Raw genomic sequence first — 27,085 nt, forward strand, 5'->3', positions numbered from 1 at the left:
AGTCTTAACTTCTAGGTTGTGACTGTTTTTTAAGTCGACAGTTTCTATTTCTGTTGTTAAAGTGTAAAACCAAAATATTGTTGACTCATTTGAAAATGTTCTAGTGAATATGATGAATTCTTAAGAAGACTCGCCTTGGCGTCTTCCAGTCCTTGAGGAGCTCAACTTTCTTCACCTTTGAGTCAAGAGATTAGAATTGCTTAATGTGGCTTGGTGGTCCATGCACTTAAGCAGGCAGTTGGCCAGCGGAGGGTGTGTTGTAGTATCTGGTTCTTTGAGAAATTCAAACTGGTTATTTGGCAGCTGGCTCTTCTCATTTTCATTGTACCTTTGCTGAAGAATGTCTTCTGTGCCCAGTCAGCCTCTGCCTGGAAGGGTTGAATAGTTTGCATTCTTCTGAGTCACTCCCAGTCCTTTAACAGTCCTAGTCCTAATGGAGCATTCTTCTAAAACTTAGAATAGAATCAGTCTCCACAAGCAGAGATAGCTTTCCTGACCAACCTGGGAAGATACTGGGTGAGAAAGGAGGGAGGAAACGAAAGAGCACAGGTAAGAACGGCGGCCCGCAGCATCTGAGTCTCAGGTTTGCGCTGTGTGTGGTCGGAGCCTTCCTGTGGTCGTGGAACCAGTGACTGGTTTGGCTCTGCTGATTTCTGCTGCACCAGGAATTCCCTGGCCTCCAGTAAGGTTTTGGAGCTTCATGATTTAAAGATGAGTGTGGAGTTAGGGGAAGGGCCGGGTGACATGCTTAAATACTTCGGTGAAGGGGTCATTAGGCCTCTTGCACCCCTGACTTCATCTGGCTATCAGGGTACTGTGAGACTGCGACCACCCCTCCCTAGCTGTTGTGAGTCTCAGGGCAGAGGGGCTGAGCTCTGGAGGCGAACATCTGATGTGAGATCAGAGCCAGGCTCTACCCCCCATCAACTTCAGGCATTTCCTGTGCAGCCTCATGCGTGCGCGCTCAGTCTCTCAGTTGTGTCTGAGTGTTTGTGACCCCATGGACTGTAGCCCATCAGGCTCCTCTGTCCATGGGATTTCCCAGGCAAGGATACTGGAGTGGGTTGCCGTTTCCTCTTTCAGGGTATCTTCCCGACCAGGGGATCAAACTGCTGCATTGGCAGGCAGGTTCTTTACCACTGAATCATCTGGGAAGCCCATCAGCTTTATGGCCTTTGGTAAAAACCACCAGACTCCCAGAACTGCAGATTAAAAGAACGGACCATAGCAACTTAATGGCACCTTGCAGGTTGTTGTTAGAATTAGAGATAAGGTATTCCACAGATCATCATTGCCTCTGAAGCTGAAACGCTGATACTTTGACCACCTGATGGGAAGACTCTTTGGAAAAGACCCTGATGCTGGGAAGGATTGAAGGCAAAAGAAGAAGGCGACAGAGGATGAGATATTTGGATGGCATCACCGACTCAATGGACATGAATTTGAGCAAACTCCGGGAGATAGTGAAGGACAGGGAAGCCTGGTGTGCTGCAGTCTATGGGGTCTCAAAAGAGTCGGGCACAACTTAGCGACTGAGCAACAACAATAAAAATCACCCTCAGTCTCCTCCTCCTCATTGTTCTCCTTGCCATGGTTCATCCTGGGTCACCCTTCTGTGTGCCAAGTACCTTCACATGATAAACAGCAGCGAAGCCCCCCACTGGTTCCTGGCTGTTGTTCACAGGTCGAAGGGACACCCACCTCCCCTGGGTTAAGCACCTTTAGGCTGGCCTGATCAAGTGTGGTTTGTGACCTGAGCCTGCAGGGCAGAGTGGCAGTGATGGGGGCTGGGGGTGGGGGCAGAGGAGGCTAATAGGGGCCTAATCCCCTTGGAAAATCCCCTTGGAAAATGACGTCAAAGGGCCTGAAATGCCCCGGGAAAGTGCCTGGAGGCGTTGAACACAAGGGGCCATTAGCAATGCAGTGATTTACTTTGGATTTCTGATCTGTCAATTGAGGGGAATGAATCAGGCCTGGATCTGCCTCCCCAAATCTTTCAAATCAGGAACTCTTATTCTGATGTTTATTTATTTTTATTTATTTAATTGTCTGCGCCCAGTCTTAGTTGCAACACTCAGGATCTTTAATTATCATTGAGGTACATGGGATCTTTAGCTGTGGCCTGCGGGATCTAATTTACTGACCAGGGATTGAACCCTGGCCCCCTGCATTGAGAGCTCGAGGGTCTTAGCCCCTGGACCACCAGGGAAGTCTCTCAGGCACTCTCAATTTGGAATGAAGAGAGTGTACATAATCAGACTGTTAGACTGTAAGCCCTAGGAGGGCATAACCCAGATCTTTCTTTGTTCTTTTACCCTTAGCCTGTATCACCATAGATACATAGATGTCCCACAGTGATTATTTGAGAAATAAATTATCCCCTGCTTTATCTCTGTCATGGGATAGAACCCAGTCAGCATGGATGTGTATAACCAGTGGGGGCTGGGAGAGGTAGGGGCCAGCTCAAATGACATATTTCGTATACAATACTTGATTCAAATATTCAGTTTATGAAAACTTATAACCTTGCCCATAAATTTTGCTTTGTGCCAGAGAAGTAGCGAGTCTGAAGTTACAATAAAACCTTAATATTTTCATGAACATTTTGGCTATACTGTTTCACTTTTTTTTTTTTGGCTGTGCCTTGTGGCATGTGAGCTCTCAATTCCCCAACCAGGGATTGAACCTGCACCCCCTACATTCAAAGCACAGAATCCTAACCACTAGACTGCTAGGGAAGTCCCTGTTTCACTTCAGTTTTCTTAATATGAGGAATTTTGATATGTTGTGAAAGATGGTGAAAATAAGCTTCTTTCTCAAGGTAAAAATACATACAAACAGAGCTATAGTATTGAAAGCGTTTGTTAATACTTTATAAAAGGTTTGTCTATTTTGATTTCTTTCCAATTTTGAATGAAAAAAAAATGTTCTTTTGATGAACTTTGCAATTCTGGTGTAAATACTCTCCTTTATCCAAATTGCCTTGACTTAACAGGAACTCACAAACCATGGGAAATTGTCAACAGGGAGTCAGATGTATTAGAAATAATAACGTAGGAACATTCCAGGACTGAGGAGAGAGATTTGAAAGTTTAATATGTTAAAGTACCCGCTGGCGTCTTGGATGGAATTTTGGAGAGATTGGGACTGTTTGAGGTCCAATGGGCTTAAAGAGAGGACAGGACCCAGCTAGGGAAGCCAGTTTGAAACAGGGGGCCGCTAGAGTGAGGGGTGAGCACCGAGAAGCAGACATCTGGAGGTTGTTGATTAGCCTTGCTCAGAGGGTGGAGTACATTTATGATGCTCGGAAGAAAGGAAAAGAAGATGGATCCAGCAGCAGATTCCCAGAGCATTGCCTGAATTAGAAGACTCCTGACTGTGTCTGACAGTCCACTCTTGTTTGATTTCCCATCCTTTGGGGTGTATGTGTGGGTGCGTGTGTGTGTGTGCATCAGCTCACTCAGTTGTGTCCGACTCTGGGATCCCATGGACTGCAGCCTGACAGGCTCCTCTATCCATGGGATTTCCCAGACAAGAATACTGGAGTGGATTGCCATTTCCTTCCCCAGGAGATCTTCCTTACCCAGGGATTGAACCAGCATCTCTGGCATTGTGGGCAGATTCTTTGCTGCTGAGCCACCAGGGAAGCCCATGTTTTGTTTTAGCATATTTTAAAAAATATTTATCTATTTGGCTATGTCAGATCTTTGTGGCGGCACACAAGATGGCTCGAACTCGTAATGTTTTAGCATCTTAATCCCAGTGTCTGCCAGTGGGTCCTAAAGTCCCATGTTCCACGTAGCACATGGAATCAGCTTCTTCAGGTGATCTGGCCTTCTCTGCCCTCCCTGAATTCCCATTAGATGCGTGGGGATGGGGGTCACCCTCACTGCGCTGCTTCTCCACTGCCTTACATTGGACTTCTCTGGTAGCTCAGATGGTAAAGAATCTGCCTGCAATGTGGGAGACCTGGGTTGGATCTCTGAGTCAGGAAGATTCCCCTGGAGATGGAGATGGCAACCCACTCCAAAATTCTTGCCTGAAGAATCGCATGGACAGAGGAGCCAGGCGGGCTACAGACCATGGGGTCCCAATGAGTAGGACACGACTGAGTGACTTTCACATTCATTCATTCATTCATTACATTAGATGCCAAAGACTGGTTTATGAGGCTATCAGAACAGGTTGGATGGAGTGTATGGAATGGAATGTGGTGAGCTGAGTATTTTTTTGTTATTAATATTATGGTACATGATGTTCTTAGTGGGCCAAATAAAGGCTTCCTGTTTAATGATAAATAAGGGCTGGCATTTACCTCTGTGTTTATAGGCTGTGTAGTATTTTAATTAAAATGTAATGTTGAAGTTACCTCAAGGCCGTATTTTAGATGGACTGGAAAAGGAAATGAAGGCTCCCGTGTGGGTAAGACCTATGAGTCACATAGACGCTGTCTGGTGTTTGGAGGCTGCAAGGCTGGCTCCGCCACCCAGAATCCCAAGCCCTCTGTCCTTAATAGCCTCGGGGGTGATATTTCAGAATGCAGCCAACCTCTCTAACAGCTGCCCTTGAATATTTAGATATAGAATTGGAATTCTGTGCTGGTGTTACTCAGACGAAATGTGCCACCAAGAAGAGAGGCGTCTGTCTCCATCACCACGTCCTGGCCTCATCTTGCGATGTCCCTGAGTGAGTCCTTTCATGTCCCCAAGAAAAAGGATGGCAGAACTGGTGGGCTGTGCTAAGGAGTGGTTTTCCTTTGTAAAAAATTCAGGCAAGGTGGAGAGAAAATGGAAAGGATAAGAAGGTCTTTGTGATTAAGTAAAACAGAGCTGTCACCCCCATCCCACCTTCGTAAGTGCCACTGAGCCTCCCTGAAGCTGCCCTTGGAGATGGCTCATGAGTAGAATGTTCTACCAGATTTGTAAAAGAACACGGTATTAGTGACATGCATATCTTTAGAATCTTCTTCCTTTAAAAAAAAAGTGAACTATATTTACTATTTTATTTTTGTAGTAAAATCTCCCCCCCCCTTTTTTTTTTGGTGTACCTCTTGGCTTTTGGGATCTTAGGTCCACAGTCAAGGATGGAACAGGGGCCCCGGCAGTAAAAGCGCCTAGTCCTAGCCACCGGACCACCAGAGAATTCCCTAAAGTCTCATTTGGACTTCAGGAGAGAGAGCCTTTCTCCCTGGTATGCTCTAATAAGAAAGTAATCAGTAGAAGTCAGATTTAAGAGGATTGTTCACTTGTCCCCCTTCTTTTTGTGACCAGATGTGCATAACATGGAATGGAGTCTTTGGACCAGTTTTAAGTGGACAGTTCTGGGGCATCGAGTCGGTTCACATTGTTTGGAAACCATCACCACCATCTGTGTCCAGAACTTTCCATTTTCCCAGATGAAAACTCTGTGCCCCTAAAGCAGAATGTTCACATTTTAAAGCATGATTTATTTCAGAAATGCTTAGGTTGGACATCTGGACACACTGATTCCAAATCGTTTTACATTTGTGTTGCAGGGGGATGATAAAAGACATGACTGAGCAGTTACACACCACCCTAGCCTGGATAGGTGGGAGCCCGTTGAACGCACCAGACAGCTAAAGCCTGGAGCATGGCTGATAATTCTGACACTGAACCTGTGCTGCACCCCCTCCAATGCGCTTGTGCTGGTTTGGCTGTGATCTGTGTGACTGACAGTTCTTCCCCAGTTTGTCCATATCCTGGAGCTATAATACACTTACAGCAGTTATCTTGTACTTACAATTCAGAGTGGAGTTTTAACCTTTCTCAGAGCTTTCGTTTCCTTGTCTTAGAGTGACCCATCTGTGTGATCTCTGAGGAAGGGGTTTCCTTGTCTTAGAGTGACCCATCTGTGTGATCTCTGAGGAAGGGGTTTCCTTGTCTTAGAGTGACCCATCTGTGTGATCTCTGAGGAAGGGTCTTTCCATCCACCTGTCCTGTGAGGAAAGTGAAGTTGCTCAGTCTGACTCAGTCGCTCAGTCTGAGTCTTTGCAACCCCATGGCCTGTAGCCTACCAGGCTCCTCTGTCCATGGGGTTTTACAGGCAAGAGTACTGGAGTGGGTTGCCATTGCCTTCTCCAGAGGATCTTCCCGACCCAGGGATCGAACCTGTGTCTCCTGCATTGCAGGCAGACGCTTTACCATCTGAGCCACCAGGGAAGTCCCAACCTGTCCTGTATTTCTAGTTATTTTCATAATTGATGTTGTGAACTTACCATGCTTTTAAGAAGGAGGAAGGGGGGTGGAGAATGGAAGCTCCTGGAAGTCAAGTGAAGAGTAGAGAATACAAGGGAAAAAAGACAGGCACAAAGAAGGAGTGAGACCAGAGAGAAAGGAACTGCGATGTCATCAAGGAGGGACTCGGGACATCACCGGGTTTGTCCCAAGGAGGATGTTTATTTAGCAGACTTCCATTGTGAGTGTACACAAACAGTAGCAAGCCCAAGCTGATGGGAGGGAGAGAACCAACATTCTGGTTTCAGATTACGTGTCATCTTGTGTCCCGGGGCCACATTCAGTGTCCACTCGGGCCACGTCTGGCTGTGGGCACATGAAAGCAGCCTAGAGGGGGCACAAAGGGGGGCCACGGGGCTTCACCCGTCACCTCGCTTAATTCTCCCTGTAGATCCAAGGCAAGGTTACAGCCCTTTAGAGCCCGGGAGACAGGACTGCTGGTCACTGGGACTTCCCTGGTGTCCACTGGTGGGACTCTGCTTCCACGGCAGGGCAGAGGGTTCATGCTGCCCTGTAGCCCCCCCAGAAAATAAACACACATTTTTTAATTCAAAAAAGATAAGATCACTGATCATGGCAGAGCTGGGCTCCAGTCCTTGAGTTGTCTAATTCAAAGCCTATTCTTTCCTCTAACCCACTGTGGAAATCTCCACCCTCCGTCCACGCCCCAGACCATCACACAGTTGTGACTACATACTCTGAGCTGCTCACAAAAGGCTAATGTTAGTCCAGATTCACGAGAGAATAGCGTAAGCTCCACCCAGGTCAAAACTCCAGGAGCCTTATGATTGGGTGCTTGACCAGGTTTGGGACCTCAAACGGTAGCTTCAAGACTCAGCTCACTTCTCTCAACTTTGCTTTCTTGGTTGCAACTTTTTTTTTTATTTCTCTACTTCAGGGCATGTGGAATCTTAGTTCCCTGACCAGGAATTGAACCTTCACCCCTTGGCAGAGTCTTAACCACTGGACCTCCAGGGAAGTCCTGTAGTGACTTTGAGAGGTTCTTTCTGAACAGTGACAAAGGTGATTCTCGGCAGAAGAGGGCACAGGCGTCCTGGAAGAACTCCTATCGACTGGTCTTGGCTCTAATTCTGCTTCTCCCAGAAGCAGTCACTCTGGCCAAGGAGGTGTACCTTGGGCTTGTGTTCACACCTGCAGCTCCAGGGTCAGGAGAGACACGCTCTGAAGATACAGCAGATCAGAAAAGCTCTCTGTTGGCTGTGGGTGACCATCCATGAATGTCTACTGGACATCTCAGCCGTTGCCATGTAGGAGTTAAAGGGCTTTTGTTGAACTCCATTTGTGAGTCCCTGTGAGGCAGGGCAGAAACTGACCATGTCTTGTGTGCTATGGCTGTTGGGAGAACTCACCTTACAGTGAGATAAAATAATTAGAAATTGATTCTTGGGTTTCTAGTTCTAAGAAGTAACTTCGGCCCTCATATAATTAAATAAGATTTTTTTTTTTAAGTGTATTTCCCTGTCCCAGAGATTTCATGAGTTCTGTCTGTCTTTTAATTTCAGCTGTGTTTCTTGGGTATGAAATAGGGAGATCCTTTAAGCCAGAGGTCCCCAACCTTTTTGGCACCAGGAACTGGTTTTTTGGAAGACAATTTTTCCATGGACCAGGGATGGGGGATGGTTTCAGGATGATTCAAGGGCTTTACATTTACATTTATTCCTATTATTATTACAGCAGCTCCACCTCGGATCATCAGGCATTAGATCCCAGAGTTTGGGGACCTCTGCTTTAAGGCTTTGCGTTGGTCACGTGTCTGTTTCCAATCTGTATTTGGTGTGAATGGGAGTGACATACATTAAATGCCTTTTTTATCAGATGCTTGTGACTTACATAAGCCAGCTCAGGTAATCTTCTCAAAACCTGTAGGGTAGGTGGCATTCTAACCATTTCACAGGTATTTATGCAGCTGTTGGTGGAGGGGTGGGGAGGCCAGTGGGGAGGGAAGACAGCATTTCTTCTGGCGTTTCCAACGTGTTAGATAATTACAGAATGCCAAAAGAGCCCCCAATTATCATTAGAACAATTTCATGCACAATTATATTCAGACAAGTTCAAGCAAATTATTCTGTTTTAATTGTAACAGAGCTAAAGAGAGGTATTTTCATATTCTTTAGGACTGTTAACTTTTCCTCTGAAAAGTAATTTTTGTAAAAAAATTAAGTCATGCCAAGTCTTGTTTATTTTTGCTTTGATGCAGAGAAAGAGTATTGTAGGGGAGAGAACAGTCTCTAGTGTCACAAAGAATCATGTTGTTGTGGGACTTCCTTGGTGGTCCAGTGCTTAAGACTGGGCACTTCCAAAATTTATCTTTTGGCTTGGCCGAAAGATAGAAAAAGAATTGTTTGGAAGGTGGTTTTAGACCTGGCACAGATAGCCAATCCCTGTGCTATCATTTGGAAGGAAATTTCTAACACCTAGGATAGAACGAAATCCCATTGTCGAGGATAGCTACTAGCTTACAAAAATTGGATAATGCTTGTCTTTTTTTTTTTTTGGCTGTGCTGGGTCTTCGTTGTCGCTCAGGCTTTTCTCTAGTTGCGGTGAGTGGGCTTCTCACTGCAGTGGCTTCTCTTGTTGCAGAGCACGGGCTCTAGGGTGCCTGGGCTCAGTAGCCGTGGCCCCTGAGTTCTGGAGCACAGACTCAGTAACTGCGGCGCACAGGCTTAGTTGCCTCACCGCATGTGGGGTCTTCCCAGACCAGGGATTGAACCCATGTCTTCTGCATTGGCAGGTGGATTCTTTACCACTAAGCCACCAGGGAAGCCCCCTTGTTATGTTTTGAAATTACCTGAGTACCTGTACGAAAGGCTCCGCTGACCGGGCGTGCATCGCCACACTACTGCGTCCTGGTGAGTTAGGATCTGCTGGAATGCCCTCATTCTGTGTGTTGTGTCATTGTCATCACAGTCCATTGAAGGAAAGGACACATTCCCTTTTTGTTTCAGACATAAGCTGTGATGCGTCTGGTCCGTCTGTCTCCATGGGACCTGGGCCGTGCTGTCTCTCCCAGAGCCTCTGCGTGTGGCTGTCTGTGCTCCTGCAGCTGCTGGCCTGGACGGACACCCCAGCCCCCGTCCTTCCAGCTGCTGGGCTTCCCACACCCTGGCAGGAGGCAGCGTGAGGAGCACCTAGAGGCTCGCCTATCTGACATTGACCTCAGGATGATTAATAGATTTTCCTTATAAGGAGCCCTGAGAGTGTGACTCACATGTGCCTTCCTGGGATGCCCCACAGTTACCTGGAACCCACTGTCTTCCCAAGCTGAACATATTATTTTTTAAAATAATTTACTTATTTATTTGGCTGTACCAGGTCTTAATTGAGGCATGCAGGATCTTTTAGTTGCAGGGATCTAGTTCCCCAACCAGGGATCAAACTTGGTCCCCTGCGTTGGGAGTCTTGGCCACTGGCCTACCAGGGAAGTCCTCAACGTATTTTCTAAAAACCGAAATTCCAACCACCCATGATCTCCTTCTCAACATCTCTGTGTGTGCTCATTTTCTGTCCCTTAACTACAGAATTATCTTCCTGTCTGTCCCTTCCCCACCACTGCTTGCTGCACAGACACGTGATGTGAGCCACTCAAAACATGTCTCGCCCAGCCATTCTTTTCCTTCCGGTGGTACAGCCCGTCACGTCTCCATCCTCTGGGGACTGTGTGCACATTCCCCAGATGCTTTCACAGTGGGTGACACCTCCTTTGGATGGCCCTGTGCTTTCTGAAGTGAAACCCTCAACCCCACCAGGACAGGCTGCCCTCCGTGTTCTTAGGATGCTCATCTTCCCCTCCAGCTCTTGCCTTTCTTTCCTTGTGTTTTCAGATTTCCCCTCCTGAGTGACTGGCTTCAAGCTTTTGCTTCTGTGCTTTCTGATTTCCTGGCCCCCAACTGAACCATTCCACTCACTGTGTTCTGGTGAACTTACTGACTGTGATAGTCATGTTGCCTAAACTTAGCTTGGTTTTAGTGTTATTTCTTGGTTTGAACCTCATTTCCTTCTTCAGTTCCCCTGAGACTAATAACCCAGGAGCTCATATTTATCCTCATCACCTTCACTGATGCTTCCAGTGAAGGAGGCTAGTTTAAATGTTGCATTTTGGCTCACTTTATTTTGTAACCATTGTTGAGAAGGATACCATGAGCACTGGCTCAGAGTTTTGAAACTTTCACAGTTATCATCATCTTGCTTTTCAGTGTCCCTTTTAGCCAGATTTCCTTGGTCAGAAAAAAGGAAACAATACACTGACATCGCTTACCGTTAAAATTTTTAATTGTCTCAAACAGCACCCATGCAGCAGGTACTTACTTGAAACTGTGTTTCCTTTGCGTTCGCTACTGGAGTTAAACAACCAGTAGAAATCTGTTTGTGAAGCATCAGTATAACATTTAGAAAGCCTAAACCTACAAAGGTGCATTTTAAAAAAGGAAAAATAAGCATGTGTCAGGGGATGAATGCTTTTTTATCTCCCTCAAAATTAAAGTATAAATCACACATTTGTGGTTTATTTTTTTAACTTTTTAGTTTGTATTGGAGTGTATAGCTGATTAACAGTGTTGTGATAGTTTCAGGTGAACAGCAAAGGGACTCAGCCGTACACATACATGTATCTACTCTCCCCCGAGGCTGCCCTCCCACCCAGGCTGCCACATAGCACTGAGCAGAGTTCCCTGTGCTGTACAGTAGGTCCTTGTTGGTTATCAATTTAAAATATAGCAGAAGTCACACATTCGTTAAGCTCTGGCTACAGAAAGTAAAAGATGGATTTCCCATTTCTGTGACTGAAGGTGAATGTTCCCAGATCATCTATATTTTCTCCAGGGCCGTGTTTACCCACCTACTTCCCTCCCAGCCAGACCTTTTATTCCGAGGCTTTGCTCTGAAGTGTATTAGGGCTTTTCAGTATCCTCAGACCTCATCCTTCAATTAACTTTCACGTTACCTTTTGTATTTATCTTTGTCTGATGTCTAAGGGTATTTCTGCTAGGAGTCCTAGCTCTGAAATAGTTAACATGTTGACTTCAAAGTTGGTGGAACTGTGCCAAGCATGCTTCATCTGAAGATAAATGGAAACGCTCTTCACGCAGGGCAGAAGCAAGGCCCATTAACTTAAACAGGATGCAGTGTGTCTTAGGGAGGCTCAGCTTGGCCATGTTTGTAGACAGAAAGCAAGCTTTATGTTAAAACGAAAACATTTTCCTTTATCAGGGAAGGGAACATCCCCACTGGACACGGTCCCCCTGGTACTCTCAGCCTCTTCCATGAGCACCTCCTGCCTCAACTCCTGCTCCTGCTGCCATGCCCTCAGGTATGGGGGTCAGGGCAGAGGTGGAGGGGAGGTGTGCTCCTGGGAACATGTCCTGTATGCTGAGTGGAAACCAGAACTTAACATTTGTGTTGTTGATCTGAGCTCAGCATAGCTGGTCACTGCAAGAAGATGCTAGATGTTTGAAAGAAGCAGAGAGCAAAATTTGTAGGTTTCCAAGGGGTTACCATACACGTACGTGGCATTCCCTGCTGTGGAAAGTAATCATTCAGGGTCATGACTTTCCCCTAGCAAACGTTGGGAGACTTTATTCCTTGGGTTGTATTTCAAGTAAATCTTAATTCCCTGACCAGGGATCGAACCTGTGGCTTCTGCATTGTTAAGCACAGAGTCTTCATCGCTGTATCTCCAGGGAATTCCCTGCGCTGCATTTTGAGTTTTCTAGTATGTTTTCTCAGAATCCATCCTGACTTTGGCCCTGTTCACTGTGTCATGCAAGTATTTCTATGAATTCACAGGCAAGCGGCTACTGGAGTTCGTCTCTAACTCAAGTGTTTCCCTCTGTGGGCAGTTTCTTCCTCCTTTTTAAACTCAGTGCTCTGTGGTGACCTAAATGAGAGGGAAATCCAAGGATATATGTGTATGAGTAGCTGACTCACTCTGCTGTACAGCAGAAACTAACACAGCATAGTAAAGCAGCTATATTCCAGTAAAAATTAATTTTTTAAAAAAAGCAGAATGGTCAGGATGTCTAGGATTCTGGGGGTTATAACACTGGGGATTGAAGATCTCATGTACTGTGCTTGAGCATGGGACTTAATGGGATCAGAATTTTGGCCTGGGTGAAATTTGAGGGATCCAGTCAAAGAAGGGTTAAGGGGCAGTGGAGACTGTAACCAAGAGGAGACTCAGATGCAGAGGCTGGTGTTTATGTGATGCTCATGCTGAGGATGCTATGAAACTAGGGCCTCTGAATGGTCCTCTGGCAGGCCTGGGACTCTGACCATCAGCATCAGGACCTCCAGGCTCAGTTATAGCTACAGTGTAAATACAGGTCTTGGATGTTCTGTCTCTCCACGTGCCAGGGGTCAGATCTGAGTGTCAGAACCAGCTGTGGCAGGCCTGGATGCACCCTTGCAGGAGATGATGATATTCTGACTGGAGACTCTGCTGTAAAATTAATGCATGGACTCTCACCGGCTAAGAGTGGCTTTTCCCTAGAGATCCATGTGCAGACAGTACCTGCTTGCATATTTAAGTCAGGACTGAGGATTTCGTGGGGAGGTCCAGGGAGAGTCTGATAGGAACGTGTGTCTGTCTGACATGCAAATGGAGCAGTAGTTGGCTACAAGCAAATGAAGTGCTTTGTTCACGTGGCTTTGACCCTGCCTGACCTTGAATTTCTTGCCTCATCTGCTGTGACATCCTGTGTCCTAATCACTCATCCTAGATTTAGATCTGGCTTTCTTGTCCCCCACCCCAAGCTTTCATATACATTCCTTGCTTCCCCAGCTAGACCGTAAGTTGCTTGCACCCACCCAGTGTTTTATGTTCATCTTTCTGTACCCCCAGAGGTTCTGTGCTTAGTCCTTAAGAGGCATTCAGCAACTATTATTTTTAATGTGTTATTTTTAAAACAATAAGCGACATCTTCCAGGTGTAGAAACTAGTCCTCTGTTTGCATAATCACCAGGCTAATCGGTCACTGCCAGAATAAGTTGAGCTCTCCTTCTATAATTTATCTTTGTCTTCATCCTGATTTTGACTGCTGTGTTGGAAGCATTGCCAGCAGAGAGTTAACAGTTGAGGCATGGATTCAGTAAAATCAAGCTAAGAGTAGTAGGAAGCCTACAGCAGGAGAGGGGAGCCAGGAAGGGGCCAAGCCTGTGGGTGGTGGGACTGGGGGAGGAGCCAAGAGTGAGTGCAGAAGAAAGGCATCATGGGCTCCCATGGTGGTCCAGCAGTTAAGATGCTGTGCTTTCGCTGCAGAGGGCACAGGTTCAATCCCTGGTCAGGAAGGATCCTGCATGCTGCAGGTTGTGGCAAAAAGGAAAAAGGAGGGAGGAAGAGAAGGAAAAGAAGGAGAAACTGGATGAGGAGTTAGGAAGAAGGAGTTGCATCAGGAACTTCTGAGAGCAGATCGCTGGGCGTTGTGGTGGCAGGGGCTGGATTTCAGGGGCTTCGTTGGGGATGAGGATGTGGTGGATGGTGGAGAAGGAGAGATGAGAGATGGGGCTGTCACTTGGAAAAGCTCCTGTGAAGATGGGCCCTTTCTTGGATCCAGAGACTTGGAGATGTGTGTGGTGCTGGGATTAAGATTCTGCATGGGTGGGGATGAAATTTTCAAATTTAGGGGAGGGTGAGGATCCAGCGCTTGGGTGGAAGGTTAGCTCTGGGATGGAAAAGCAGCACCTCTCCCAGACACACGAGGGGGCAAGGGGGGAAGAGCAGAAGAAGAGAGCTGTTGGGCATAGGAAGGAGGAACGGCCTCCGTGTCTCCGGGTCTGGTGTGTTTATAGCTGAGAAACGCGGAAGTTTACTTGTAAAAGCCTGCCTTTGGGGGTTGAACACATGCAAGAAAAAAACAGTGTTTGTGGACTGTTGTAAGAAATCACTTTTGATGTTTTACTGTCATGATACTCCAAAATAGCAAATTCTAAGTAAAAAAGCAAAAAATCCTGCCTGCCTGTGTCGTGCCACAAAACTGTCCTGTCCAGGCTGGAAGAGCTTAACATCTGTTTTATTTTAGGATAAAAGTTTTGGACTTGGGGATTGTTGATGTTTTTGAGGGGGAAGAAAACTATATATATATATACACACACACATTTTTTTTTAAACTTAATCCTAAGAGCTATGGTCTTCAAATGCCCTGAATTGCATCCAGACTTAGTAACAGATTCGATTTACCATCTCTCTTTTTATCCTTCATCTTTTAAATGAATTTGAGAGCTAAAAGCACTTTAGGATCTGGTTTGACACTTTTTACTCAGTACCAAACAATGGTTAGTCTGAGGAATCAGCAAACCCACTGGAGTTTTTAAGTATGGAAAATTTCTAAAGAAGTTTACCTACTTTAAGATTCTCAAGGTATTCAGATACTTCTTATTTTGGAACCATTGGTATAGAGGTCATCAATCGTCTACCTTTTTTTTTTTTTCATCAAAAACAACATCTTAGTGGTACCATAAAAAGGACCCACTTCAGCCTCCTTACCTGTAAGAGGCAGATGTTTGACCAGAAGCCTCTTAGAGTTTTCCTGAAAACCTTCCATACCTTCAAAGAATTAGCTGCCTCCGAACCCCATCCTTACCTCCCAGGCTTCTCATGTGTTGTCAGACAGTATAATGAACAGGGGAGAGTCCGTAATGTAAGACTAACAGATCTGAACACTTCACTAGCACTTTAGTTTTCAAAGCCTTTTCAAATACAGACTGTAAAGAACGCTTGCTGACTCCATGCAAAACCTTCCGGCAATTGTGCTTCCTTAATTTATTCATTTTAACAAATCACTACCTAATAATTATAGGAAATTAGAAATGAATATTTGAAAGAAGAAACATTACCTGGTTCTCACTACTTGAAAATAACCATTATTATCATTTTAATAGATTACTTTCAAGTCCCTTTTCCATATAGATTTTATGCGAAGGAATGTAACTGTGACCCTGTTTTTTGTTGGCTGCTTTTTATGGAACGTTTGAACATGAGTTTTCCCCACATTAGCTCTTGATGAGATGCAATTTCTAATGGCCTCATGTTTCCTCAGAAGGTTTGTGTTTAGCACAAAATCTATCATGATTCATAACAGTTTGCAGGAGGGCTGTCTCCATAACTGAAATATCTGGTGAGCTTTTAGAAAATATTTACTGTTGTGAAATATAATAGATAGAATGGTAGCCAGTAATGTTCATAAGATTGTAAATGTTCTGCTTAATGAACTGTAAAAGGAACAGTTGTGACAAGACATAGACTGTTAGGCAGTCTATGACTGCTATTAGACATAGACTATTCTTTGGCAGTCCAGTGGTTAAGACTTCATGCTCCCAAGGCAGGGGCCCCAGTTAGATCCTTGGTTGAGAAACTAGGATCCCACATGATGTGCAGGTCAGCCAAAAAAAAAAGATACAGACCATATCCAGTGATCCATAAGCCTCCCCAAAACAACATGCTTCTTCCCAGCCATAACCTATTTCCCCCTCCTGCTGTCCTTAACCACTACCCTTGTTTTTTAAGGCTTCACTTCTTTGCCTTTCTTTCAATTAAGTATCCCTAAGAACCCCTTTGGGGCTTCCCTGATGGCTCAGATGGTCAAGAATCTGCCAGCAGTGCAGGTCAGGAAGATGCCTTGGAGGAGGAAATGGCAGCCCACTCCAGTATTCTTGCCTGGAGAATCCCATGGACAGAGGAACCTGGTGGGCTACAGTCCATGGGGCAGCAAAGAGTCGGACATGACCGAGCAACTTTCACTCAAGCACCCCTTCATGGATCACAGCTTTGCTGTGGCGAAGGGGCTTTTGTAACTCTATGAAGCTGTGAGCCAGGCCACGCAGGGCCACCCAGGATGGACTAGTCATAGTGGAGGGTTCTGGCAAAATGTGGTCCACTCGAGGAGGGAATTGCAGTCCACTCCAGTATTCTTGCCACGAGAACACCGTGACAGTATGAAAAGGCAAAAAGATATGACACTGAACGTGGGCTCCTCAGGTCCGAAGGTGTCCAACATGCTACTGGGGAAAAACAGAGGGCACCTACTAATAGCTCCAGAAAGAATGAAGCAGCTCGACCAAAGTGGAACCGATGCTCAGTTGTGGATGTATCTGGTGGTGAAAGTAAATAAAGCCCAATGCTGTCAAGAACAGTATTGCATAGGAACCACGAATCAAGGAAATTGGACATCGTCAAACAGGAGATGGCAAGAGTGAATATTGACAGTTTAGGAATCAGTGAACTAAAATGGACAGGGATGGGAGAATTTAATTCAGATGACCATTATATCTACTACTGTGTGCAAGAATCCCTTAGAAGAATTGGAGTATCCCTCATAGTCAACAAAAGTCCAAGCAGTGAAGTTTAATTTGGGCTTCCCTGGTGGCTCAGACGGTAAAGTGTCTGCCTGCCCTGTGGGAGACCCAGGTTCGATCCCTGGGTCGGGAAGATCCTCGGGAGAAGGAAATGGCAACCCCCTCCAGTATTCTTGCCTGGAAAATCTCATGGATGGAGCCTGGTAGGTTACAGTCCATGAGGTCGCAAAGAGTCGGACATGACTGAGCCACTTCACTTCAAGTTTTTTACACGTGGTATGTTCTGTGTATCTGCTCATTCTGATTGTATCTCATCCATTCTGAACAGGATATCTTTACCATTCATCACCATTCATTGTCCTGTGATGCTCTGTGACATCCCTTGGGGTTGTCTCCAGTCACCCACGAATAGTCCAGAAGATATCTCTAATCCATGGTGAATATATCTGGGGGAGGAATTGCTAGGTCCATGGGAATGTGTCATTATTATATCTTCACTTTTACTTTTTTGCAAAGTGCTTCTGTCTGTCCTCATATCCCCATCAGGAAAGAATGAAAGTTCCTGTGGTCACATTTTTGTCAACTCTTGGTATTGTCAGCATTTAAGTTTTTGTTAGTATCACGCTGTGGTTTTCGTTTGTGAAATCTCATTTCATTTTTCCTAATGAAATTGAGTTAGACTCCCTGCCTTCCTTCCTCCCCTCTCTGCCATTTAGATGTCTTCTGTTATGAAAAAATAATTTTGCAGAGTGCCGTTTTTCTGTACTTGATCATTTTTTCCCCCACTGATGTGTTCTTTGTTTCAGTTGTGAGCCCTTTGCTGGTTCTATGTGTGCAAACAATTTTTACCACTTGCCTTTTTTACTTTCTTAATGATGCCTTCTGAGGACCAGAAGTTGTCTCTCTTTCATTGGCTGCACAGGGTCTTAGTTGCGGCACAGGGAATCTTAAGTTGTGGCATATGAACTCTTAGTTTCAGCATGTGAGATCTAGTTCCCTGACCAGGGATCAAACCTGGGCCCCCTGCATAGAGGGCACGGAGTCTTAGCCACTGGACCAACAGGGAAATCCCAAAGTTCTTTATTTAATCTAATACCAGTTGTCATATTTTCCACTGTTAATAGCTTGTGTTTCGCCTAGTGAAGTTTTCCAATGAAAATGCTGAGTTGTAAGGTGTTTGTTGTTAAGGCTATGGGTGTCTGTGTGTCAGAAGTAGGATTTGTTGAGATTGGCGCCAGGTGTGTCCTGATGCCCCTGAGTAGAAATTCTGAAAGCTGAGCATCCTTCAGTGGAAAGTTCAGGCTGCTCTATAAAGACATTTCAAGGAGGTCATGATCTTGGAGATTGGACAGAGTCAGGGCACTCAAGAAAAGGCTGTCCGAGTAACTACACACCCATCTCTGTCCTTTGCGCCTGTGCCCAGCGCTCCTTTACTCATTCAGTGCAGCCCCCGAGGCCCATGAAACAGGATGTAAGACAGTGTCAGGTTACTGAGAAAATAAGTTTGACTCTAATAGTAACGCTCCCTACTATTGATAGGTTACCCTGTATGGTTCTCACCATTCTGCAGATCCGATCAAAGAAGGTAAGAGTTAGTCTGATGCCATTTTAATCTGGAAGTCCTTTACTTTATTTTTTTATTTCTGGTCACACCCTGTGGCATATGGGATCTAGTTCCCTGACCAGGGATCAAACCCATGCCCTCTACAGTGAAAGCTCAGAGTCTGGACTGCCAGGGAATTCCTCTTTTACTTTTAACTTTTAATATTAACTATCTCTTACTCCTCTCCCCTTCAGTAACTACCTTCAGTTTTTATTTTTTTCTTCCTCTTATTGTTGTTTATTATTTAGTTGTTTATAATCGATAGCAAAATACCCTGCCACAGAGCTGGCCAGTGTGGAAAGAGCCTACACTTCAAATGTGGGGGTTGCAGGTAGTCTTATCTCCAGGTGCCTTGTGATGCCCTGCAATCCACCCCATGCAGCATCCAATGGCCCTCATGCTTTGGGGTGTCAGAGCCTACTTTAATGAAAATTGTGGAGGGAGAAAAAGACCCCTAATCTTAAGTATACTTCCCCCTCCAAGGGACTTTGAACTCTCAGTTAAATCCTACTGAAATGGACCTCCCTTTCCATCAGAGAAGGAACTCAGTTGTGGTTCCAGTGGAGGGAGGTCCTCCCCAGGATAACTTCCCTTCAGTCCATAGCATCTCTCTGGGGGATGGTCTGTTGATGAATGATAACAGAGTCCCTTCCTGACACCTCCCAAGATTTCATCCTCGTTGAAGGGATTCGTGTTTTAAATTTGTGGATTTAAGGCAAGAAATACTGGAGCCATGAGTTCCTTCCTCAAAACCATTCATCAAAACTCTTTTTGCTGACCTGTCTTATAAAAAGACATATTTATTTGGCGGCATCAGTCTTGGGTGTGGCATGTCGGTTCTTTTTTGCAGCACCCAGGCTTAGTCTTTGCAGTATGGCGCTTAGTTGCTCCTTGGCGTGTGGGGTCTTAGCTCCCCAGCTAGGAATCAAACCTGCATCGCCTGCATTAGAGGGCAGGTTCTTAACCACTGGACGACTAAGGAAGTCCCGCTGATCCTTTTTTTAATCACTCATTCTTCCAACTGAAATGAATCCCAGGCAGGAACGCCAGACAAGACTTGCATCTTGGGACCCTCTTCTACAAGCACAGTTGTGTTAGGTGGTGTCAAGTTCAAAGGCCTGGGGCCACACAGAAACTGGTTTTTTGGGTTTTTTTTTTTGCTGCACCAGGTCTTAGTTGCAGCCTGTGGGATCTAGTTTGAACCCGGACCCCCTGCAGTGTGAGTGTGAAGTCTTAGCCACTGGACCACCAGGAAAGTCCTAGTTGTAGGAGTTTTGTGAGTTTATGACACTGTGGTGTTTGGCTCCCTCTGTCTCGCTGCCACATGTCAGCTAATGGCCCATGCCCTCTGACTTCTCCAGGTATGGCGTAAGTCCCGAGAATATCATCCTGTACGGTCAGAGCATTGGGACGGTCCCCACGGTAGACCTGGCCTCCAGGTATGAGTGTGCTGCGGTGATTCTCCATTCGCCTCTGATGTCTGGATTGCGTGTGGCTTTTCCCGACACCAGGAAAACGTACTGCTTTGACGCCTTCCCCAGGTAAGCTCACTGCTGTACAGTAAGTAGGTACTAAGACATCCAGTGACCCAACTTCAAATCAGAAGCCGCGGTTCATTGTGGGTAAACCTCTCCTGAATGCACCGGTCATCAGCCCCTGTGCTGGGCTCCTCCGGGGACGGGAGGCAGATGTGGCACCTGCACCGACCAGGGACTTAGTCCTCTGGGCCAGACTCATTTGTAAAAAAAAAAAAAAAACCTGCCAGATGACGTCCAAGGACCTTGCTTGTCCCGACATCCAGGATTAATTGATTCAGCTGGATGTACAGGATAAAAAAAAAAAAAAAACAAGTGCACACAGGTCTTAAAGGAACTTCTGGTACAGTATTCGTTTGTTCACTCAGATGGACATGTATTGTTGAGTCACAAGAACTAAATCAGAGGTCTAGATACTCAAATAGGTCTTCCCTGATAGCTCAGGCTTCCATCCCTGTGTTGAGAAGATCCCCTGGAGAAGGAAATGGCAATCCTTTCCAGTATCCTTGCCTGGGAAGTTCCATGGACAGAGGAGCCTGGTGGGGCTACAGTCCGTGGCGTCGCAGAAGAGTCAGACACAACTTAGTGACCAAATAACAACAGACATTCATATAAAAACTGTAAGCATCCCCACGTTTGAAGTTTCTCTTATGTTTTTGGTCAGACCCCTAGGTAAGAGAGAAAGTAATGTAAGCTATGCCAATGATGGGCGTCAGGGACAGTGTTAAGTCCTCCATACAGCCCTAGACACCTCCTGCTGCCCACCTGTGCCTGAAGCCCCGCTTCCCTGCACGAGAGCCCATGGCCAGGCCCCCTCCTGCCAGCACCCCAGGGGCAGCAGAGCTCCTGCCAACCTAGCCTCTGCTGTTTTCCAGTCCCTGAACAGAAGGAGGAAAACAGGCAGCTGTATTATACAAGCAAAAGCAGTGGGCACATTGCCTTCTTGAACACCTCTATTTGAAAACCTCTGCTTTAAAAAAAAAAAAATCTAAGCTGAGGAAGGGCTTCACTGGTGACTTAGATGGTAAAGAATCCACCTGCAATGCAGGAGCCCTGGGTTTGATCCCTGGGTTGGTAAGATTCCCTGGAGGAGGGCATGGCAACCCACTCCAATATAATTGCCTGGAGAATCCCCGACAGAGGAGCCTGGCAGGCTACAGTTCATGGGGTCGCAAAGAGTCAGACACGACTGAGCGACTGAGCACAGCTAAGGAAAGTATTTAATAAAGATTATTTGCCCAGGGTACATCCAAAATTCTGACAGCAGGACACCCATGGCCATGTTATAGAAAACCTCAACAGAAGTATGTACAGTTTTTGGATTTTGATCAACACCTTCATTGCCGTCATTCTGTTATTATTGGGAATGAGAGTAGGGGGAGCATCATTTGGTTGCATCTGTTCCACAGATGGGCTTAGTTTCCTAAGAAGAAACTTTCTCGTAACACCTTGGGTGAACTCTGTTGTGCAGCCTGTATGAGGTTCAGCTTCATGGGAAAGTTAAGCAATCTGCAGATTTCTAGTGGCATGGCTGAGAATGCTAAGCAGGGACCCTGTGCATCTCAGATGTGGCCTTATTTGTGCTGAATGGGTAATGAGAGGTCCATTTGTTGAAAGGGAGATATTTAGCATGTTTGTGGAAAGCCACACAAGGGGTTACCCTGGCAACAAAACAAATAGGTTTTCCCCTGACTCTTAAATTAGCAGATACCTTAAAATACAGCCACAGCAACTAATTGCAGCTTATTAATGAACAGGAAACCCGCATACTAGTCTTACTCGGTTTGAGTGATCTGCCAGGCATGGGCTAATCATTTCATGCTCCTTATCTTGAAAGACTCATTTTACAGTGAGGAAACTGAGGCTGAGAAAGTTAAGTGGTTTAAGCAGCTTCATTAAGGTAGGTGAGTGGGAATAGGCAGAAAAGGCCATTCTTCCTGTTCAGTACCATGAAGTATCAAAATGAGAGACTTCAAACCATCAATAGTCACGTGAACTGTCATCACTAATTGAACTTGAGGAATGTTTTCTTAGGGTGTCTGTTGCTACCAAATGCACACTTGTTTCTGTGTCCCTCTCTTTAAGGAAGGCTCTTTCCCATTTCTTTTTTAATACTGAAGAATAGAGGTAAGGAACTTCGCTGGTTGTCCAGTGGTTAGAGACTCTGAGCTTCAATCCCTGGTCGGGGAACTATTACGGGATCACACATGCCATACAGCGTGGCCAAATCATATATTATGTATATATAGAGAGATAAGTAATCCTAATCATTACTTGGTTGGTGGTTTATTCTCTCTTGCCAAAAAGTGAAAGTGTTAGTCACTCAGTTGTGTCTGACTCTTTGCAACCCCATAGACTGTAGCCTGCCAGGCTCCTCTGTCCATGGGATTTTCTGGACAAGAATACTAGAGCGGGTTGCCAGTCCCTTCTCCAGGGGATCTTCCCGATTCATGGATCAAACCTGAGTCTCCTGCATTGTAGGCAGATTCTTTACTGTCTGAGCCACCAGGGAAGCCCTTATTCTCTCTTGCCTCCTTTATATTTAGAATCAAGATGGTGGCATTTAACTTAAATACACCTTCCAGGCTATAGAGAGTCCCCTAAACCATGCAGCATGGAACTGTCAGGAAATAGATTTTTAATGGAATATAATTGGACTTTTGCATTCTGAGAAGAAGTCACTTTAAAAATTAAATATTAGAGGATAATAGATTTCTAAATAAGATTCCTAATCTGCCAAATTGACTCCTGCCACAGTAGCCCTGATCTTGGCAAATGACACGGCCAATGAGGTCTTGCATTCTTCCTGGACATTGTGAGGTGGTTGGCAACTTCATGAGCTGTTAACGAGGCTCCGTGACAGCTGTTTGTAGATCTTTGGAATGTGTGATGGATGTTAGGGTCTGTATAGCTCCACAGCCTCATGCCTGTTCTTTAATAATCTTCTTCAGGCTTCAGTTCCCTCCATGGTTTAACAGAGACAGTCTCTCCTCTTTAACTGTGTCTCACTGAAGATGAACAGCATTTCATATATCAAGTGCAAAGCACCTGGTCGTGGTCCATGTTGAATGAATGTTTGTTGATGTTTCATTGCTCAGGCATATCTGACTCTCTGTGACCCCAAGGACTGTAGCCCACCAGGCTCCTCTGTCCATGGGATTTCCCAGGTAAGAATACTGGAGTGGGTTACCATGCCCTTCTCCAGGGGATCTTCCCAACCCAGGGGTCAAACCCGAGTCTCCTGCATTGGCAGGTGGATTCTTTACCACTGAGCCACCAGGTAAGCCCTCAATAAATGCTAGCCATGACATAACAAAGTGACCCCTGTGGGTAGAACCAGCTGATCCCTCTGTAACTTTGACTAGGATCAGATACAGAAAGTCAGCAGTAAGGGGGTCTCTGGCAGGAGGCCAAACTGGACAAGGGGTCACCTCTATGTGTTTGTAGGGGAAATGACAGTGACCTCCAGCAGAGAAGTCACCCATTTCTTTTTTAATACTGAAGAATAGAGGTAAGGAACTTCGCTGGTGGTCCAGTGGTTAGAGACTCCGAGCTTCAATCCCTAACGCACCCAGCCTAACAAGCCTTACTAACTTCTCAGTTCCTCTTTGGGAAATGCTTTCAGAGCCTGTAGTATATTCTTTTGGAGATCCTCAAATATTCATCCTCTGTGGCTAGATTGGGCTTCCCAGGTGGTGCAGTGGTAAAGAATCTCCCTGCCAAATTCAGGAGATGCAAGAGGTGTGGGTTCAATACCTGGGTCAGGAAGATCCCCTGGAATAGAAAATGGCAACCCACTCCAATATTCTTGCCTGGAAGATTCTATGGACAAAAGGACCCTGGCGGGCTATAGTTCATGGGCTCACAAGCTGAATTTTGGGACTTCCCTGGTGGGTAGATATGATTTTTGTAAACAGAATTCATTCAAGATCCAATCTAGGCATACATTAAATTTCCAAGCTAAATAGTACAGTTTTTATTAAAGGATGAGGTTTTCGTTTTTATGAAATGAGGCTTCTGACAACCTTGTTAATCAGTGCTGAAGATGGCTTACACACAGAGAAAGTCCTGAAAACTTGAGTGGCTGTGTGTTCAGTGCCCAGCTTTCAGGAGACATTCATTCCAGTATGTTAAGTTCTAGCTTGTTTATTTTTTTAAAAAAATCCTCTCTCCAAAATATGAACGTATCAGAAATATTATTTACCAGATGGGTAGTCAGATGACATTTAGAAGTTCTGTTTTTAATAAAAATACTTTTACAAAAACACAATGGCTAATGGCATTGTAGTATTCTCAGTTGAATCCTGGAACAGAAATAGGACTTCAGTGGAAAAGTTCATAAAATTCAAATAAAGTCTGGAGTTTAGTAACATACCAATGCTGGTTTTTTGGTTTGGACAAACGGACTACGATCATGTGCGTTGCTGGCCTTTTGGAGAGGGGGTTAGGAGTAGATAGGAGCACTGTGTTATCTTTGTACCTTTCCTGTAAATCAAGAATAATTGTGAAATGCAAAGTTAATTTAAAAAAAAAATGAACTACTAGAAAAGTGAGGGGAAATTCCTCCAGGGCACATGCCTTGTTTGCCTAGGGTGCGGACTGGGTTACATTGAGTGTGAAGTCTTGTGATCCTTCTTTTTTTTCCCCCTTTCCTGTCTTGAAGCATTGACAAGATCTCCAAAGTCACCTCTCCCGTGTTGGTCATTCACGGCACAGAGGACGAGGTCATCGACTTCTCCCACGGCCTGGCCATGTACGAGCGCTGTCCCCGAGCCGTGGAGCCGCTCTGGGTCGAAGGGGCCGGGCATAATGACATAGAGCTTTATGCACAATACCTAGAGAGACTAAAACAGTTCATTTCTCACGAACTTCCCAATTCCTGAAGACGACAACTTGATCTTACCTCATTGACTGTGAACACGAGTCCTCCATTTTACACATGCTTTCACCGGACAGCGGTCATGGCGTGATCACCACAAGGAAGCACGCAGCTTTTCGGGCATCCTCATCATCGAGCCGAGGACTTCTCAGTCTTTCGTATCCACAGGTTCTACTGACTCACACATCATGTTAAACCGAACAGTTGTGACTTCCAGCTTCATTGCCTTGCAGGGCGGGAATGAGAGCTGAGTGGGGGAACCACTTTCTTGTGCTGTAGGAAAGGATGCTCACACCCCTTTCTCCACCTTACCCGTGTAGGATGCATTAATGCAGGACTCAGCCTCTCTCTACCCGTGTTCTCAGTATTTGACCTGCAGCTCTCTTTCAGCCACTGGATTCATGGGTGCAGTCCATTTGTGAAGCTGTGATAGTTTAACTGGAAACCATTGTGATGAAAATTCTTTTGTTCATTTTTATTAACATGCTGATCTTTTCCCTCAGACAAATCAATTAAAGGGTAATTTACTGGAACTATGGTGAATGGCTTCATCAACTGGAATCATATAAATATAACTGGAATATTCTTAAACAAAATGAAACTTTTTTTTTAAGTGTAAAGTTATTACTACTAGTCCACAGAGTTTTAATATTTTGATCATCTGGTTGGTCTAACAAAGAACCTAGCCAGCTTTCCTCCTTGTAGGCTTTTTTAAAGTAATGTACATATTTGCAATCACATTGTGCATAGATTCCTATTGAGTAATTTTCTTCCTTCGGGCCACAACAATGAACTGCAGATTCCTTGTTTGTAATGTAAATGATTGAATACATTTTGTTAATATGTTTTTATTCCTATGTTTTGCTATTAAAAAAATTTTATAACATTTCCAAGACAAAAAAAAAGACAAGTTTATGCTTTGAAAAATTTATGTAATTAAAATTTCATGAAACTAATCTTTTTAGTTTAGGAGTTATTTGGATTTTGACACTGGGGTTGCACCAACAGCATCAGAAATGTAAGATGCTTAAAATTGTTACACTACTTCTGTTGATTGGGGGTTTGGGTTTGAGAGTTCTTTGGTTTTATGAAAAAAGCTTTTTTTTTTTTTTTTCCAAATTTAAAAGCCTTAAATGTACTGTAAGCCTCCGATTGTTGTACAGCTGGGTTGCGGGTGACTGCCAGTTTGTGTAGTGTTGCCTGGTTGCAACACAGTGGTTGGTCATGGAATAAAGGATGCATGGATCTGAAAATGTGGGCTCGTGCCATTTATTCCTTCCTCTCTCCATCAAAGGAAGCATTTCGTCTGGATTTAAGAAGAAACCCTTGCAACTTACACACGTCTCTACCTTTCTCAAGGTGTATGCTTTTGTTCTGTAAAAGACTGTAGATTAATTTCGGAGAAACCAAGATGAGAAGCACATAGTGGTAACATGCAGACTGAGTCCAAACAGAGAATGCAGTGGGTTCTGGCTGTGAAACAAGGGGGATGAAGGCAATCTCACTGGGACCTGGCTTGGACTGAGAACAGGCCTGTTTCTTGGGAACACCTGAGCTGAGTCTTTTCTGTCCTTTGATCACTGACCATAAAAAAAACAACTGAGGGGTGTTTGCCAGTGTCAAGAGGATTACACTTCTTGGGGAGAGAAATGATGGAGGAGGGCACAGGGTCGTGCTCCCAGGCTTATGTGTCCCAGCACCTTGCAAGCTACTCCTTGGCCTTAGATCAGTACCTAAAAAGCGGGGCCTTGGAAGGGAGGCGTCCCCACTCACCTTAGGATGCATCAGCGAAGTTCCAGACGTGGTATTGTCCCAGAGGTCTAGGTGACCTTGAATGGAAACACATCCCACAGCGTGCCTGTGGGGTGTGGCAGCACGTAAGCTCGGTTTGTGTGCTGTGTGTGCGTGCTTAGTCGCTCAGTTGTGTCTGACTTTGCAATTCCCTGGACTATAGCCCACTGGGCTACTCTGTCCATGGAATTCTCCAGGCAAGAAGACTGGAGTGGGTTTGCAGAGACCAGATTTCTGAGTCCATTTGTCTGTTGCTTGCATCTTCTGTAACCGTCCCCTGCCCTTCCCCTCCTGAACTATTTATTTTAGTAAACTTTTTTTTTTTTAAGAAAAAAATGTAAAATCAGCTTTTATCTAGTATATTCTTACATTAAAGAAGCAGTTCCAGTAATTAAAATAAAAGCTCAAATAGCTGTAAGGAGATAAATCCTTCTTTTATGAGGAAGACATTTTTATAATTTGCACAATAGAGTATTGTTACCTTTAGGCAGAATGTTGTGTGGTAGAGCTCTAGAACTTACTTGTCTTGCATAACTGACACTAGTAAACTTACTTTTGTCTGTCAGCTTTCAGCAGTGTTAATGGGAAACTGTCATAAGATACATCTGGTGGCTCAGATGGTAAAGAACCTGCCTGCAGTGTGGCAGAGCTGAGTTCGATCCCTGGGTCAGGAAGATCCCATGGAGGAGAAAATAGCAACCCACTCCAATATTTTGCC

The 27,085-nt window shown here is 45.1% G+C and overlaps 1 protein-coding gene across 1 annotated transcript in view; it reads left to right on the forward strand.

Moving 5' to 3' along the window:
* Window positions 1-25,228, forward strand: part of ABHD17C (abhydrolase domain containing 17C, depalmitoylase) — a 56,421-nt gene extending 31,193 nt beyond the window's left edge. The window contains exons 2-3 of the mRNA XM_052659948.1: window positions 19,524-19,703; window positions 24,361-25,228. Of these exons, the coding sequence (XP_052515908.1) occupies window positions 19,524-19,703; window positions 24,361-24,580 (400 nt within the window). The 3' untranslated portion in view covers window positions 24,581-25,228. The remainder of the gene's footprint in view (window positions 1-19,523; window positions 19,704-24,360) is intronic.
* The last annotated feature ends 1,857 nt before the right edge of the window (window positions 25,229-27,085 follow it).

This window comes from Budorcas taxicolor, chromosome 21, assembly GCF_023091745.1.
Source record: "Budorcas taxicolor isolate Tak-1 chromosome 21, Takin1.1, whole genome shotgun sequence".
Lineage (NCBI taxonomy): Eukaryota > Metazoa > Chordata > Mammalia > Artiodactyla > Bovidae > Budorcas > Budorcas taxicolor.